This window comes from Plenodomus lingam (assembly GCF_022343315.1).
Source record: "Plenodomus lingam strain CAN1 chromosome Unknown contig_11, whole genome shotgun sequence".
NCBI classification, from domain to species: domain Eukaryota; kingdom Fungi; phylum Ascomycota; class Dothideomycetes; order Pleosporales; family Leptosphaeriaceae; genus Plenodomus; species Plenodomus lingam.
The window spans coordinates 304,568-320,751 of NW_027093929.1; the positions used below are offsets into that span (position 1 = coordinate 304,568).

Below are 16,184 nucleotides of genomic sequence, written 5' to 3' on the forward strand. Positions count from 1 at the left end.
TAATAAAAAGATATACTACTATTTTAAAGTTTTATATATAGTATATTTTATATGTAACTATAAGAATAGCTATAACCTATATACTACCTATATAACCTTAACTAATATCTACTTATATAAGACCTAACCTAACTACTAGGTCTATATAACCTAACCCTAACCTAAGCCTATAGCGTATATAACCTAAACCTAACCTAAGCCTGTAGCCTATATAACCTAAACCTAACCTAAGCACTAGGTCTATATAACCTAAACCTAACCTAGTACTATAGCTAGTGTACACTAACCTAGATTTACTAGCCTACCTATAGGTCTTATATAAAAGGATAAGAAGAATATACCTATCTTAATATAGGTAAGCTACTCTCTATATATATCTATAAGTTAGGCTAGTATTAGGGTTAACTTAGCATAGAATAATAGGCAAACAATTCTGCCCTATTATTATAGATAACTTGTAACCCTAACCTACTTACGTAAGACCTAACCTAAGCCTAAGGTCTATGCGACCTAACCCTACCCTAAGCCTATAGCCTGTGCAAGCTAAACCTAATCTAAGCTAATAGCCCGTGCTAAAATCTGTGGTTAGGTTAGGGTAGGGTTCAGGGTCTGACATAAGCAGACCCAACCCTAACCCAACCTATACCCATTCACCACCCTACCTAAGACTAAGCCTATGGCCTGTGCGAAAATCTTTACTTAGGTTAGGGTAGCGCTTAGTGGTCTAACGTTAGCAGACCTAACCTATACCTAATCTATACCTAACCTATACCTATTTGCCACCCTAGTGACCAGGTTATATAGCTTACTGTGACCAGGTTGAATAGCATTTGCCTATTACGCTCAAGTTCAATGGGGCAATTTCGGTATTACGCTCAAGTGCTATAAATCTAAGCTCTATCCTTGGACCTTATAATTACAATACAACAATCTACTTTTCACTCTATCACTAAGCTCGTACCACGAATTCAACAACCTTATCACCACTTACATACTTCTACGATCTATAGCTACCTTGTTGCTAAAATGCTATCATCCCCCTACACGATCTTAACCCTACTTGCTCTCTTTATCCCTTCAATTACAGCTTGTAGAGAGGCCTCAATTTCTGGAGAAATTAGCTACAACTACGGCAAATGTCCAACAGTGGATGAAGCTTTGAAGGCATGCGATGTCATAAAGGATGCCTTGGTTAGGTATAGTCTACGGCGTAATAATGCTTGGGGTCACCATATGACAGCAGAAGCCGAATGTCCTCCCTGCCCGAATCCTAACCATCTACGAGCTCTTTTGTGCACTTGCACAGTCACAGCGCATAACTATCGGGAATGGTTGCCTGGCATTCAATATTCAGAATTCAAGGATGAGCCAGGATTGGAGTTATGGACCGGTACTAGTAGCCAAGACCATATATGGGTTGTTTACGTAAGAGCACATTTCCTCCTAGGAACATAAGACTAACTACAAATAGGTTCTTAAACCGACTCGTGATTGCGACTAGGACACAAACTACGGATAGATCCTGTGCGCTGTAACAGAATGTGCCAAAAATGAAAGGCGTGGTAGTAGGCTTAAGAAATGCTTTTGGGATTGAATCGGCGCAAGTTCGGAAGGACAGGAAGATCTGGTAGGTATTTACTAGATGAGAAAAGAATGCAACTGAAGGTCTAGCCTTCTCCCATTTTTACTGTTCTTCAGTTAAGCGAAGCTCCGTTTTTCTATCTGCATCATAGGTATCCTTTGCTCCTAAGCTTAACTTACCACGATTAAAGAGTAGGCATTCCTTCTGTCGCACGCATAAAATGAGGCATAAGTAAAGACTCCTACGCCACCTCTTTGTGAGACATATATGGCGGATATCGAAGGCAGGAAAGTGCAAATAAGGTTTTAGTGGCTAGTAGATTGTACTTGTACTAAACTGCGTATTATCCACAAGTTTACCTATACGTCCATATAAGTGTCCCAGTCCATCGACTCATCCCGATCCCGTGCTCGGCGTGTATCTTCCACAACTTCAATCGAATGTGAGGGATGTTCAGCTTCGAGCTCAATGTCGCTGCTGTTATTTTCATCGAAACCCTCCTCGCTTTCCAGAGTGTCCGTCATCATCGCAGCGCGTTCTTGAAGCGCTGCATAAGCGCGGGGATTTTGGGTTCGCAATTCAATACTCTGCACTGGCTTTGGCCTACGTCGTGCTATGCCATCGTCTGAGGAGGAACGGTTCCCATGGCTGTAGTCGTCGGAAACTACCTCAGGCTGAGTTGATAACACCATGGCTATGTGAGATGTTGCAGGAGCTGGATTTCGATTTGCCGCAAAATGTGCTCGTGGCACAGGATCTTCAAACTCTTCCCATTCGGCACGATACTCGGTCCACAATCGCCACCCGTCAGCATCAGTTACCACCTCCTCCGTGCATCCAATGCTGTCTTCTTCTACAGCTCCAGTACCAATCTCTTGCTCGTCTTCGCTAAGGGCTTGGATATTGAGCGTCAACCGAAGTGCACGCTCTTCACGACGACTCACGTCCTGATCAAATTGTTCAAGACTCTTGTATTTCCTTTCAGGCTGCCCCTCACCTGCTGTGGGCGCTACGCTTGCATATCTGCCGTGTATATCCCTGGGCTGAGTGGACTGACGTGCAAAAGTTGGCGCGTGATCATCAAGCATCGACACATCTGAGCCAGCATCAAAATCTTCATCGTCTGATTCACTTTGTGAATCGTACAGAGCAAGTCGCTCCATGGGAAGCGGGGTTCCACTTCGCATAGCCCTGCGTTTGAATGATGTAGATGGCCCTTCAGAGCCTTCTGTGTCGGTAGCACCAGGCTCTGCAAATCTGGGACTTTCTGGCGCCATGATCCTTTCTACTTCATCCCAAGATATCTCACCTTTGGCACTACGGCCACCGACCCGCTCCGGTCTACCCCGTACGACACGTAGGGCACATCTCCTTGCGACACCCCGCCAACGCTCGTCTCCATTTCTCTTCATGCCGACAATCTCAAGAGCAGAAAACACGTCCCTGCGTTTCACTAGAGGAACCATGCCTTTCTTTGTACGACGACGTTGTGATCGGAGACGCGATGTAGCTTGTGTAATGGCAGTTTGCATCAGCCGTTTTGTCACAGATACGACCAAAGTATGGAGATCATTGAAGGCACTGCGGTAGATGGCAGGTTCCGTTGCAAAATCTGACGCTATCTCAGACCAATGAGGCCAGGGCGAGGGTATAGTCGGCGATCGGTTCATGAAGAGAGTTCGCGATAAAGTCAGCATCATATCAGCGCGCAGGAGTTGGGCTTCCGGAATTGCTGAGATGACTGCATCGGGATCTTGAATAGTATCCGGTTGTCCTTTGCCATTTTCCGTATCAGGCAGGCCGGGCTGTGCGCGAAGCTTCGGATAGACACACTCGTCCAGCTTGCGGCGAACACAATTGCTACATGGTGTACCCCGATCGCACTTTTGTTTGTGCAGCTTACAAGATATACATGCGCTGTAAGTAGGATCAATAGATGATTGCCAAAGAAAGAATTGGGGCCATACCCAGGTATCACCTTGCCTCCTCTGCGCGTTGTCTCGGCTCCACTTGGTGGAACAGAGGAAGCTGCTCTTGAACGGTTTGATTCCAAAGCGCTTTCGATATGCCCAGCTATATCGGATGTGATGAGCCAGTATTGACCAAACTTGGACTGCTCCTGGCTCGCCTCATGCATCTCCTGATACCAGGCCAAGGCCTCTGCGAGTGTGTCGAGCCGTCTATTGCAATCCTCCCCCAGTTCAATCGCCGCTGGAACGTCTCGGAGCGTCACCTTGGTACCACCTTGCTTGATTGCAGCGTCATGGAGCAAGAGGAGTAGTTCCTGTATCTCTGGTATGGTTTTGGCGCCGACCGCCTTTGCGATGCCCGGCGCATCAGCCTTGCCGAGCCGCTCCAGGGCGGCAAAGAAGACCGATAGCTCGCTGGCTGACCATGTAGACGCGCCTATTTGCATGGAGTAGTATCGTGCGGTGTCAAGCGGTTCCAAGCGGGCGGCGGCGCGATGCACATGTTCGTTGTAAAGTAGGCGGTAAGCGTCGTTGTATTTGCCCTCAAAGTAGTAATTACGGATCCGAGAAGGGTCCACGGATTCTAGACGGCGACGCTTTTGGGGAGTCAAGGGCGTGCGCGACTGGCGACGAGGGCGACGAGAAGAGGGTCGTGAGGGCAGCTCTTGCTCGACATCGCTGGAAGAATCAAGGGTCGATTCGGCGTCGTTATATTCAGACGCAGAGCTCATGGCGGACGAGCAAATAACTCTGTTGTCTGATTACCCTGGCAGAGTAACGGCGATAGCATTATCCTCGGTGTGTTCGCGCTATTCATGGTGAATGTGAGCATGAGTAGGGAGCGTTGAAGCAATGCAATGCCAGAAGCCAAACTTTTTTGGTGGGGCTGACGCGTTATCTAGATACCGTACGTTGTCGTCATTGGGTGTTATTTATGTTTTCTAACACACACCCAATCGCACGTGATGAGCAGTTTTGAGTCTGTCCTGTTCGGCATCTCATCAATGTGCGTAGGGTAGTCTTAACACCTGCGTAGGGTAGTCTTAACACCTGTAACACTTGGATATGCAAATCTATTGTAGTATTTAGTGGCAGCGTGGCAACGTGGTAACGTCGGGACCTTGTCGTTGATGCCCGTTATTTATAAATAGATAACGCCAAGACAACACAGCCGCATCCATCCATGCCACACAGGCAATGCAGCAAACATTGGTTGGTGTCTTGGAGTCGTGACTTCGCGACACCTTCGAGAGGGCTTTTGGGCAGCTTCTTCCTTTCCTCGGGCTCCCGTCGCGTCTCTTATGTTTCGCTATTCGCCTCATGGGCTGGCGCTGAGACTGTTGACCGGTGCAGGCCGTGTGCCCAGCTGCACAACACCAACAAGACAGGCGTCCAGACTACATCGAAGATCCCCCTCCTCCCCGCCGCCTGTCGCAGTTGCCCCCTCACCACCAATACCACCACCAAAACCAAGACCACCACCATCCCCACCGCCGTCATCCATCACATTGCGTGAGTACCAGGAAGAATGCATCCAAGCCGTACTCTCCTACCTTGAGGCTGGCCATAAGCGTCTGGGTGTTTCACTGGCCACGGGGTCTGGCAAGACCGTCATCTTCACTCATCTCATCGACCGCGTCCCCGCTGTAGGCAATGCCTCGCAGACACTCATTTTGGCCCACCGCCGCGAACTAGTCGAGCAGGCGGCGCGTCACTGCGCCTACGCATACCCAGACAAACATGTCGACATCGAGATGGGCAAGGTGCATGCTTCGGGCGCCGCTGACATAACAGTCGCCTCTATCCAGAGCATCACTTCCGGTGATCGACTGGCAAAATTCGACCCATCGAGGTACAAGCTCGTCCTTGTAGACGAGGCACATCACATTGTCGGCCAAACCTACTTGGATGTGCTCGAGCACTTTGGTCTGAGGCATGTTGCCGACTGGACTGGAGTCACCGTCCCAGCCCTGGTCGGTGTCTCAGCTACTCTTTCACGTTTCGATGGCAAGAGACTTGGGACTGTCATCGACCACATTGTATATCATCGGTGAGCAGTCTGATTCCGTATACTACACCTGGCATGGCGCTGATCTTTCAAAGTGACTACGTCGACATGATCGAAGAGAATTGGCTTACCGATGTCCTTTTCACAACGGTGGAGATCAAGGCTGATTTGACCAAAGTGAGCACTGGCGCCAATGGTGACTTCCAGACGGCCGCCTTGTCCCAGGCTATCAATACCAACGAAACCAACGATCTTGTCATCAGAACCTGGTCAGCCAAGGCCAAGGGTCGCAACTCGACTCTCGTTTTTTGTGTAGATCTAAGCCATGTCACCAACCTCACCAATAATTTTCGTGCATGTGGTGTGGATGCCCAGTTCGTCACTGGCGATACGCCTGCCAAGATTCGAAGTGCTAGAATCGAAGCGTTCCGAAGAGGAGAGTTTCCTGTACTGCTCAATTGTGGCGTCTTTACGGAAGGAACAGATATTCCAAATATCGACTGTGTGTTGCTTGCTCGCCCCACCAAGTCTAGAAATCTGTTGGTCCAGATGATTGGCCGTGGTATGCGTTTGCACAAGGACAAGGAGAATTGTCATGTCATCGACATGGTGGCTGCGCTGAGCACAGGGGTCGTGTCAACACCGACACTCTTTGGTCTTGATCCTGCTGAGATTGTCGACCTGGCGGACATGAAGAAAATGACGGAGCTCAAGGAACGGAGAGAGTCAGAAAAGCAACGTGAGGCGCAAGCTGCAGCAGTAAAGCAGAAAACAATAGCCACAAAGCTGCCTGGCACAGTGACCTTCACTGACTACGACTCTGTTCACGATCTGATAGCCGATGGGACTGGCGATCAGTATATTCGCAACCTGAGCCAGAATGCATGGGTTGGCGTGGGAGACGGCAAATATGTTCTGACGGGCAACAACGGCAACTATCTGATCATTGAACCGTCTGACAAGTCCGAGGGATGTTTCAGGGCCAAGTATTACTGGAAACTGCCCGCGGACAAGAAGGTCAAAAGTCCTTATGGTACACCCCGCACCATCGCTGAAGGAGAGTCATTTGAGCACGTGGTGCATGCTGCTGACACGTACGCTGCCGACGCTTTCGAGCACATGTGGATCTACAAGAACCAAGCCTGGAGAAGAGGGCCTGCATCACAAGCTCAAGTGGATTTCCTTAACAAATTTCGACCAAAAGAAGATGCTTTGAAGCCTAGCGACCTCAGCAAAGGCAAAGCGGGAGACATGATCACGCGTATCAAGCATGGTGTCAAGGGTCGATTTGACAAGGCGAGCACGAAGCAGAGGGTAGCTAAGCGCACAAAAGAGCGTGCAGAGTCTTTGCACCAGAAACTGCAAGGCCAAGTGCAAGTTGGCCCATTAAACCCCTGAAATCTCAAAGGAGAGGTGCCGCAACGCTGCACAAGGTTATCAACTTATATCCTCATCGCGATCAGAGAGAATATAGATTATACAGCAAGTATGTACAAAATCAGACAGAACAAGTCGTCGATGTGATCAATGTCAATCAAATGTTGTAGCAAGGGCTGGGGCACTAAACCACGTCTATGGACTGAAGGCAAGGCAAGCTGCTAGAGTTCCCGGGACAAAAGGGGACCGATGGACCGACCCACTTGACGCTCCCGCGGAGAAACCTCAGCAACGCCAACCTTGGTCAACGACGACAGCCCTCTTGAGCGCGACGCGACATTTGCCAATCTTATCTTTCAACTGCACGCCATCTTTTTGAATTCGGTCGGAGCCTATCTCGTAGTGCTGGGTAAAAGTCGCAATCCTCTACCCTTTCTCCGTGGCACTGCTGAGATGCTTGGAAAGACCTGTGGGGCCGGCCCAAGAAGATGAGGATGCTGTTGCAAAGCTGTAGCCGGGGCCCATTTCCTGCGCAGTCAGTCAAAGTATTTCCACTGGAGGAAAGTCATGGACATCGTTTTGTTGCATGCCCCCACACACTGAGGCTGTGGTGTGAAGCGCATCCAAGTCCAAGAGACAAGGCGGTCTTGGCCGCAAACTAAACACAATTTGTCGACTGTACCCATATCAGACGCTATTCCCGAATCAGCGCCCAAGATAAGCCCGCATATCAACATTTCGACATATGCGACTGTCGAAGTCCGGAAATACGATGGGAGTGGGAGGGAGGACGAAGCCCGGAAATGGACGCTTTCTCCACAGATTGAATCTGGGTTTCCGCGGATGGGAGGGATCGAGGCATGGACCACTACCGTAGCCAGAGTGAATTCACTAAACACTATCTCCGCAACGTTCACTCTGCGTAGGTACCGGTAGTCAGTGCAGAAGCGCTGATGTACTCAAAGCCCACTACAGTCGGGCGGACTTGGGTTTATTGACAGTCTGCGTTCTTGTGCTGATCTGCCCCATCTCGCTCTTCTATGATTCGAGCTCTCTTTGAAAATCCAGAGTGCTTACAGCCTTGTCAAATCGTCTGTCTGCATCGCTGCGCATTGCTAACACACTGGAGCGCACCTTGTCTTTTCCTTTGGAGTCTTGTGGAACCATTTATCCACCTGCATTGGCTGTTGCTGCTCGCCTCTTCATAGTCTCACATCATGAGTGTCACCACACAACAGCCAGCGGTGGTGCCTCTCCCATCATCCCCAAGACTACCAATAGAATCACATGCTGGTCCCCGAAGCACACAGTTACCACCATCTCCGCCAGAGACCGTCAACGGCGATGACCCTAAGTCTATTACCTCTACGCCAGCCGAGCCTGACTTCCCTTTGCCTCCACCAGCAAATCCCAAGCCGCAGGTCCTAGACATCGATAAACCAACACCAGATGCACATGTCCCAAGAGATCCACGACTCATCCGCCTGACCGGGGTCCATCCATTTAACACAGAACCACCGCTCACCGACCTGTACAACGAGGGCTTTCTCACCAGCCCGGAACTATTCTACGTTCGAAACCATGGGGCTGTCCCTGAGGTCCAAGATGAGGAATGCTTGGACTGGGAATTTTCGATCGAAGGGTATGCTGATTGCTTGAGATCATGTTTGATTTCTGACAGGTTTATAGGATGGTTGCAAACCCGCTCAAAATCACCTTGCGACAATTACTAGAGGAGTATGAGAATGTGACATATCCCGTCACCCTTGTCTGTGCAGGTAACAGGCGAAAGGAACAAAATGTAGTACGAAAGAGCAAGGGTTTCTCGTGGGGTGCGGCTGGTGTATCAACAGCACTCTTTACTGGCGTCGTTATGAAGGATGTTATAGAACGAGCGAAGCCGCTAAGGAAAGCAAAGTATGTGTGTATGGAAGGCGCTGACAAGCTGGTAAGTTGATTTGCGTACCACCACCCTGCCTTGCTGACTACGACAGCCCAATGGATACTATGGCACATCTGTGAAGTTGAACTGGGTCATGGATCCAAATCGTGGCATCATGCTCGCACACAAGATGAATGGTGAAAATTTGAGTTTAGATCACGGAAAGCCATTGAGAGCCGTGGTCCCCGGACAGATTGGGGGTCGAAGCGTCAAGTGGCTGAAAAAGCTGATCGTCACGGCTGAACCGAGTGACAATTGGTATCATATTTACGATAACCGGGTCTTGCCGTAAGTGATTCTATCGCGCTACCCAACCGTGATTTTAATGTATTACAGTACAATGGTCGACCCTGATGAAGCTGCAAAGAACCCAAAGTGGTGGATGGACGAAAGATATGCAATCTACGACCTCAGTCCCAACTCAGCAATTGCGTTCCCAGCACATGAAGAGAAGGTCGTGCTTGCATCAGCAGAAAATTCATATAACGTCCGAGGATACGCCTACAGTGGTGGTGGTCGCCGCATCACGAGATGCGAAGTATCATTGAACAAAGGCAAAAACTGGCGATTAGCCAACATCGATTACGCAGAAGATAAATATCGAGACTTCGAAGGCCGCGAATTGTTCGGTGCGCGTTTGGATATGGACTGGCGTGAGACTAGCTTCTGCTGGTGTTTCTGGAACCTCGATATAGCAACGGCAGAGCTGAGGGATGCAAATGACATTCTTGTCAGAGCAATGGATGAGGCCATGTGTATACAGCCGCGTGATATGTACTGGAGTGTACTCGGCATGATGAACAACCCATGGTACCGGATAACGATACACCACGAGGGCGATGTCCTGCGTTTCGAGCATCCAACACAACCAGCGTTGATACCTGGTGGCTGGATGGAACGCGTTAAGAAGGCTGGCGGCAATCTGACCAATGGGCAATGGGGTGAGCAGATTGAGGGTCAAGAGCTTGAAAATACTGCCGTTGAAGAAGTCAAAGAGATCAAGATGACGAAAGACGGTGTAAACAGGATTGTTGAGCTCGATGAATTAAAATGGCATGAAAGTGCGGAATATCCTTGGTTTGTGGTCAACGACGAAGTGTACGATGGCACTTCCTTCCTCGAGGGACACCCAGGCGGTGCACAAAGCATCATCAGCGCAGCCGGTCTCGATGCTTCAGATGAATTCATGGCCATCCGTAGGTCTTTCCTGTTTGCATCAACAAGACTTCACTGATGTAAAAAATCCAGATAGCGAAACCGCAAAAGCAATGATGCCAGCTTACCACATCGGCACCCTCTCCCCTACTGCCTCCAAACAACTTTCCTTGGAGGAACCAACCTCGAAGCAAGCATCCTCATCCAGTCTTCGCCCGACCTTTCTAGATTCACGCACCTGGTCCAAAGCGCTACTTTCTTCCAAGACAAAAGTCTCATGGGATACTAGAATCTTCCGCTTCAAGCTGGATCACGCTTCGCAGACGCTCGGTCTGCCAACAGGCCAGCATTTGATGATTCGGTTGCGCGACCCGGTAACACGCGAGGCTATTATTCGCTCTTATACCCCGATTTCTCAGATAAGCGAGCAGGGGTTCTGCGATGTGTTGATCAAGATTTATGCGGACGCGCCTGGGCGGGAGGGCGGAAAGATGACCAAGGCACTGGACAGCATTCCCTGTGGGCATTGGGTGGACATGAAGGGCCCGATTGGCAAATTTGAATACCTAGGCAAGGGCGTGTGCTCTATCAATGGGAACGAGAGAAGGGTGAGGAGTATGAAGATGATTTGCGGTGGCAGTGGCATAACGCCCATTTACCAGGTCTTGCGCGCCATTCTGCAGGATTCGGCCGATAGCACGCACTGCACTGTTCTGAATGGAAACAGGCTGGAGGAGGATATTCTGTGTAGAGAGGATCTCGATCGGTTCGCAGAGGAGAATGGAGAGAGGTGTACGCTGGTTCATACACTTACGCAAGCGGCAGAAGGATGGACGGGGCGAAGGGGGAGAATTGGAGAGGAATTGTTGAAGGAGTTTTGTGGGACAGAGGAGGACGGGTTGGTGTTGGTTTGTGGGCCGGAGGCGTTGGAGAGAAGTGTCAAGGGATTACTTGCGGGGATGGGGTGGAGGGATGACGATGTGATTTTCTTCTGAAGATGCGGAGTTGTATGACGAAGAATGTGTATATAGGGTTGGGGTCTTTGACTCGTACTTGGCTTCTTTATTTAGGGGAGACTTATAACCAGCTATGGGTTTTCTATGATATGGTACAAGAATGGCGAGGGACAGCTGTTGTCTACTTGAAGGTATTTTCCATGTCTATATCCCTGGGAATCCATAGGTGTTTGAGTTTCTCTCAAGTTCCACTCGGTCTCGTAGTCTTTTGAGATTGCTTCAAGCCCAATTCTCTACGTGGGCAGATATTGTTGATAATCTACCAAAAGATGCTTGGGACATATCACACTGCTACTGCCACTGACGTCGCATGAGCCCGTCACTCTCCTTCGTCTTTGTCATGACTGTGGTTCCCATTGTCAGCAGGACGTACCCTGCCCTCAATCACCTACCTACCGGTGCCGGTACCTATTGATTGATTCAACACTCGGCCATAGCAGACTCATTCTCAGTCACTCCACCAAGCCTGCTAACATTGAACTCGGAGAACCAAACTTCACCACCTCGCATCTCCGCCGCCAACCTCCCGCACAGACCACTCTGATAAGAAACCCCTTGGACCCTGGCGCACACCGGTATCTAAACCCTTGCGCCAAGCCGCCGTGGTCGCGATAAGGACATGTCCCCAACATCTTCTCCCACTCCACCCATCCTCTCTTTCTTTCTTCCGACTCTTTCTCCGTGGAGAACAAACCGCGCTCTCAATCAAACCATTCGCCCAACGCGTTGAGAAGGCATGGATATGCATGGGTAAAAACAGCAGCCCCATGATTCCAGGTTCGGCTATTCTTGTGGTCCGGGAGATCCAGGCTGGATTACGGAACGCACATTGTACCAGTAGGCTGATAGCTACCGCGGACTATGCATTTCCGTAAACACCGCGGGACATGTCATAGGATGGAGGGGCTATAGTATACTCTAACTTGTCTTTGCTTTGTCGAGTGGCGCTCGGGAGAATGCGTGCTCGAGGGTGGACCATTGCGGCATTATCAGGCTGGGGTTGTCCCACGGAGTTGTTTGGTCTCGACAAACGTCAGATTGGGTGCGAGAAGGTAGGTATCGGTACCATGGGCCTGGGCCTATCAGATAGTGGGTTGATGCGATTCTGGTATTCGGGCATTGGTATTTTGTCCTGAGGTGATGGAGGCGTTGGCCTAAGTTGCCTCTTGTATTCTTCGTTAACCTCTCTCTCTCTCTCTCTCTCTCTCTTTTACTACGAGTCACATTCCCTATCTCTTTGTCCTTCTGTGTGGTTGCTCAGATCGGTGCAATTGGTTCCTACCAGCGGTTCATTGCCCATGCTTTCCTGAATCGAAGCCTTTAAATGCCATCAAGACTAGACTATATAATCGCACTGCGTATTGCTCCTCAACTCAAATAACAGCTCCTTGTGAGCACGTCACATCGCGAACATAATGGCCGCCACACTACCACTTCTGACCCAAGGCATCGAGCCAGTTTCGGGCGAATCATATTCACCACCCGGCGAACGCCACGTCCAAGCAACATGGGGTTCCAAGGATGGCAACATCTCGAATACAGAGTGGAATGACCCGGAAGCCAATAGGTTACCAGAAAAAGTAGCCGAGTTGGAGAAGAAAGGCGAACTGAATAATTCACATCCGCGAAGACGGGTTGTTGTTGTGGGATTGGGCATGGTTGGTGTAGCATTCATGTAAGTTTAGCCTTGGTGCGAGTGTTACAGTCTGCAAAAGAAAATAAATTGGGACAAGGATTGAAAGTATCGCTGGATCCGAGCTGACAAGGCGAAGTGAGAAATTGATGAAATACGACATCAAGCGAAGAGAATATGATATCATCGTCATTGGCGAAGAACCACATCTGGCATATAACCGTGTCGGATTGACGAGTTTCTTTCAACATCGCCAGGTCGAGAACTTGTATCTGAACCCTCAGGAATGGGTGAGCAGAAGACCTACAGTTTTGTCCAAGGCAACTTGCTAACTGCATCATAGTACTCATCAATGCCAGAAGACTCACTACACTACCACCTCAACACACTTGTTACCGAGATCGACTCGGAAAACAAAACCGTCAAAACATCGTCGGGCCAAGCCGTTTCCTATGACATCCTCGTGCTGGCAACAGGATCCAATGCCCTTCTGCCACGACACACACCTGGACACGATGCAAAGGGTGTATTCGTCTACCGCACAATCGAGGATTTGCAACGACTCATCGAATTCTCAGCGACACGCAAGGGCACGACTGGCACCGTTGTCGGAGGTGGTCTGCTAGGTCTAGAAGCAGCGCATGCGATGATGGATCTTCAAGATTTCGGTCAGGTCAAACTCATTGAGCGCAATCGATGGGTACTGTCGAGGCAACTGGACAGTGATGCTGGCGGTATGGTTGTTGAGCAAGTACGGGAATTAGGCTTGGATGTCATGCTCAGCAAAAGGGTTGGCAAGATCTTGACTGATGAGGAAAATGCAGTCAAGGGCGTTGTGTTTGAGGATGGTGAGCAGATGGAGTGTTCGTGTATATGCTTCGCTGTAAGTGCATGCAACTGGTTCCCCACAAGTCTCGACTGACCATGATAGATTGGTATCGAAGCCCGCGACGAATTAGCACGAAAAGCAGGACTCAAATGTGCAGACCGAGGAGGCGGTATCATTGTTGGCAGCGATCTCGTAACTTCGACACCAGACATCTATGCCATTGGTGAATGTGCAAGTTGGGAAGGTCAGACATTCGGTCTCATCGCGCCTGGCGTCGAAATGGCGGACGTCCTAGCCTTCAACCTCACACAAGCCAAAGCACATGCGCCACGCAAGTTCAAGAGCCCGGATTTGAGTACAAAGCTAAAGCTTCTGGGTGTCGAAGTGGCTAGCTTTGGTGACTTCTTTGCTGATCGCGATGGCCCAAAGAATTTGCCTAGACGGCCGCGGGCGGACAAGGAGGCGAATGGCACGACGACTAGGGATAAGCTGACGAATGGATCTACGCCGCCGCCTGTAAAAGCCCTTACCTACAAGGACCCCTTTAAACAAGTATACAAGAAGTATCTCTTCACGACGGATGGAAAGTATTTGCTAGGCGGTATGATGATTGGTGACACGAAAGATTACATCAAGTTGGTGCCAATGGTCAAAAACCAAAAGCCCCTCGAGGTCCCACCGAGTGAGCTTATTGTCGGCGCACAAAGGGACGACGATGACGGCTCTGATCTCACAGACGACACGCAAATATGCTCATGTCACAACGTGACCAAAGGCGATGTCGTCAACGCTGTCAAGGACGGAACATGCAAGAGCATCGGGGACGTCAAGTCCTGCACAAAAGCTGGAACTGGGTGTGGTGGCTGCATGCCCCTCGTGCAGACGATCTTCAATAAGACCATGACTTCCATGGGCAATGAGGTCAAGAACCATCTCTGTCCACACTTTGAGTATTCACGAGCCGATCTGTTCAACATCATCTACGTCAAGGAGCTCAAAGACTTTGCGTCGGTAATGAGAGAGGCTGGAAAGGAACCCAATTCTTTGGGGTGCGAAGCTTGCAAGCCCACAATTGCGAACATAGTCTCCTCATTATTCAACAAGCATCTACTAGACCTGGACAAGCGCGGTCTCCAGGAAACAAACGACAGGTTCCTGGCCAATATCCAGCGCAATGGAACATTCTCCGTGGTACCCCGTGTATCTGGTGGAGAAATCACCCCAGAGAAGCTCATCATCATTGGCACGGTGGCGAAGAAATACAATCTCTATACAAAAATTACAGGAGGCCAACGGATCGACATGTTTGGCGCACGGAAACAGGATTTGCCTGATATCTGGCAAGAGTTGATTGACGGCGGTATGGAGTCTGGCCACGCCTACGCGAAGTCTCTGCGGACAGTCAAGTCGTGTGTAGGGACTACCTGGTGCCGATTTGGTATTGGTGATAGTGTGGGTATGGCTGTCCGCCTGGAGGAGCGATACAAGTCTATCCGTGGGCCCCACAAGATCAAGGGTGGCGTATCCGGCTGTGTGCGCGAGTGCGCCGAAGCACAAAACAAGGACTTTGGTCTCATCGCGACAGAAAAGGGCTTCAACATCTTCGTGGGCGGCAACGGCGGCGCGAAACCACGTCATTCTGAACTCTTGGCCAAGGACGTGCCACCAGATGACGTAGTCCCTATCCTCGACCGTTACCTATCCTTCTACATCCGCACAGCTGACAAGCTCCAACGGACAGCACGATGGATGGAGAATCTCCCAGGCGGTATCAAATACCTACAAGAAGTGATTCTCGAGGACAAACTTGGCATCTGTGCTGACCTCGAAAAGCAAATGGAAGACCTCGTTGGCACCTTCTTCTGCGAGTGGACTGAAGTCCTCAAAGATCCCAATAAGCGTGCCTGGTTCAGCCAATTCGCAAACACGACCGAAACCATCAACGACACTATCGAGCCGACCCATGAACGCGGACAACAGCGCCCCTCGTACTGGCCCAAGGACTCCGTCACCCAAGACTTCCGCGGCACCCAATGGACACAGCTATCATGGCAACCCCTCGTTCAGGCCGCCGAGTTCAAAGACACAGACACGGGCGACAGCAAGGCCATCAAGCGCGGCGACACCCAACTCGCCGTCTTCAAAGTCAAAGGGAAATACTACTGCACGCAGCAAATGTGTCCTCACAAGCGGGCCTTTGTCCTCTCCGACGGCCTCATAGGCGACGACGTCGCAAACAACAAACTCTGGGTTTCGTGCCCCTATCACAAGCGCAACTACGAGCTCTCCGGCACCAACGCAGGCAAGTGTGCCAACGACGAGTCTGTGAATATTGCAGTCTTCCCCATTGAAGAGCGTGGCGATGGCTGGCTCTATGTCAAGTTGCCGAGTGTGGAGGAACTCGATGCTGTGCTGGGGACGAGCAAGTTTGTGATTAAGAAGAGTGAGACGGAGGATCCGTTTGCCAAATTGGATAAGAAGTTGGCGCGGTTGCAGTTGAAGGGTAGGAAGGGGCAGCAGGTTTCTCATTTGGAGAATGGGCTGGGGGAGAAGGGTAGGGCGGGTATGATCTTGGCGGGAGGGGAGAGGGGGGCTGGGGGGCTGGATTGGTAGACGGATAGGGGCATAACTTGAGGCGTTTTTGTTCTAAGGTGCTTGGTTAGGGGATATTT

At 50.2% G+C, this 16,184-nt stretch overlaps 6 protein-coding genes across 6 annotated transcripts; 5 read left to right on the forward strand and 1 right to left on the reverse strand.

The window, feature by feature from the left end:
- Nucleotides 1-852: 852 nt before the first annotated feature.
- Nucleotides 853-1,455, forward strand: IAQ61_000508 (uncharacterized protein; the record flags this gene model as incomplete). Its single annotated transcript, XM_066094702.1, has 2 exons — nucleotides 853-866; nucleotides 1,011-1,455. 2 exons carry the CDS (start codon nucleotides 853-855, stop codon nucleotides 1,453-1,455), a joined length of 459 nt encoding a protein of 152 aa, XP_065955010.1.
- A 413-nt stretch (nucleotides 1,456-1,868) lies between these two features.
- Nucleotides 1,869-4,647, reverse strand: IAQ61_000509 (uncharacterized protein). Its single transcript, XM_003842820.2, has 2 exons — nucleotides 3,550-4,647; nucleotides 1,869-3,499 (listed from the first exon to the last, which is right to left on the reverse strand). The coding sequence occupies exons 1-2, from the start codon at nucleotides 4,281-4,283 to the stop codon at nucleotides 1,942-1,944; spliced, it is 2,292 nt and encodes a 763-aa protein (XP_003842868.1). The 5' UTR covers nucleotides 4,284-4,647; the 3' UTR covers nucleotides 1,869-1,941.
- A 134-nt stretch (nucleotides 4,648-4,781) lies between these two features.
- IAQ61_000510 (uncharacterized protein) lies at nucleotides 4,782-7,086 on the forward strand. Its single transcript, XM_003842819.2, has 2 exons — nucleotides 4,782-5,602; nucleotides 5,656-7,086. The coding sequence occupies exons 1-2, from the start codon at nucleotides 4,854-4,856 to the stop codon at nucleotides 6,956-6,958; spliced, it is 2,052 nt and encodes a 683-aa protein (XP_003842867.2). The 5' UTR covers nucleotides 4,782-4,853; the 3' UTR covers nucleotides 6,959-7,086.
- Nucleotides 7,087-11,434, forward strand: IAQ61_000511 (uncharacterized protein). The gene is made up of 5 exons (XM_003842818.2): nucleotides 7,087-8,579; nucleotides 8,627-8,885; nucleotides 8,932-9,167; nucleotides 9,216-10,075; nucleotides 10,128-11,434. Exons 1-5 carry the CDS (start codon nucleotides 8,155-8,157, stop codon nucleotides 11,027-11,029), a joined length of 2,682 nt encoding a protein of 893 aa, XP_003842866.1. The 5' UTR covers nucleotides 7,087-8,154; the 3' UTR covers nucleotides 11,030-11,434.
- Nucleotides 11,435-12,465: 1,031 nt separating this feature from the next.
- IAQ61_000512 (uncharacterized protein) lies at nucleotides 12,466-12,729 on the forward strand (the record flags this gene model as incomplete). The annotated part of the gene is made up of 1 exon (XM_066094703.1): nucleotides 12,466-12,729. One exon carries the CDS (start codon nucleotides 12,466-12,468, stop codon nucleotides 12,727-12,729), a length of 264 nt encoding a protein of 87 aa, XP_065955011.1.
- Nucleotides 12,730-13,035: 306 nt separating this feature from the next.
- Nucleotides 13,036-16,125, forward strand: IAQ61_000513 (uncharacterized protein; the record flags this gene model as incomplete). Its single annotated transcript, XM_066094704.1, has 2 exons — nucleotides 13,036-13,552; nucleotides 13,628-16,125. 2 exons carry the CDS (start codon nucleotides 13,036-13,038, stop codon nucleotides 16,123-16,125), a joined length of 3,015 nt encoding a protein of 1,004 aa, XP_065955012.1.
- Nucleotides 16,126-16,184: the final 59 nt, after the last annotated feature.

What these genes read in the sequence shown, in the direction of transcription:
- IAQ61_000509 (XM_003842820.2), bottom strand. Translation starts at nt 4,283, where the DNA reads ATGAGCTCTGCGTCTGAATATAACGACGCCGAATCGACCCTTGATTCT. An exon ending in GGAGGCAAGGTGATACCTGG is followed by an intron (nt 3,500 to 3,549) that starts GTATGGCCCCAA and finishes TCCTACTTACAG; the next exon opens with CGCATGTATATCTTGTAAGC.
- IAQ61_000511 (XM_003842818.2), top strand. Translation starts at nt 8,155, where the DNA reads ATGAGTGTCACCACACAACAGCCAGCGGTGGTGCCTCTCCCATCATCC. An exon ending in TGGAAGGCGCTGACAAGCTG is followed by an intron (nt 8,886 to 8,931) that starts GTAAGTTGATTT and finishes TGACTACGACAG; the next exon opens with CCCAATGGATACTATGGCAC. An exon ending in TACGATAACCGGGTCTTGCC is followed by an intron (nt 9,168 to 9,215) that starts GTAAGTGATTCT and finishes AATGTATTACAG; the next exon opens with TACAATGGTCGACCCTGATG.
- IAQ61_000510 (XM_003842819.2), top strand. Translation starts at nt 4,854, where the DNA reads ATGTTTCGCTATTCGCCTCATGGGCTGGCGCTGAGACTGTTGACCGGT. An exon ending in GACCACATTGTATATCATCG is followed by an intron (nt 5,603 to 5,655) that starts GTGAGCAGTCTG and finishes GATCTTTCAAAG; the next exon opens with TGACTACGTCGACATGATCG.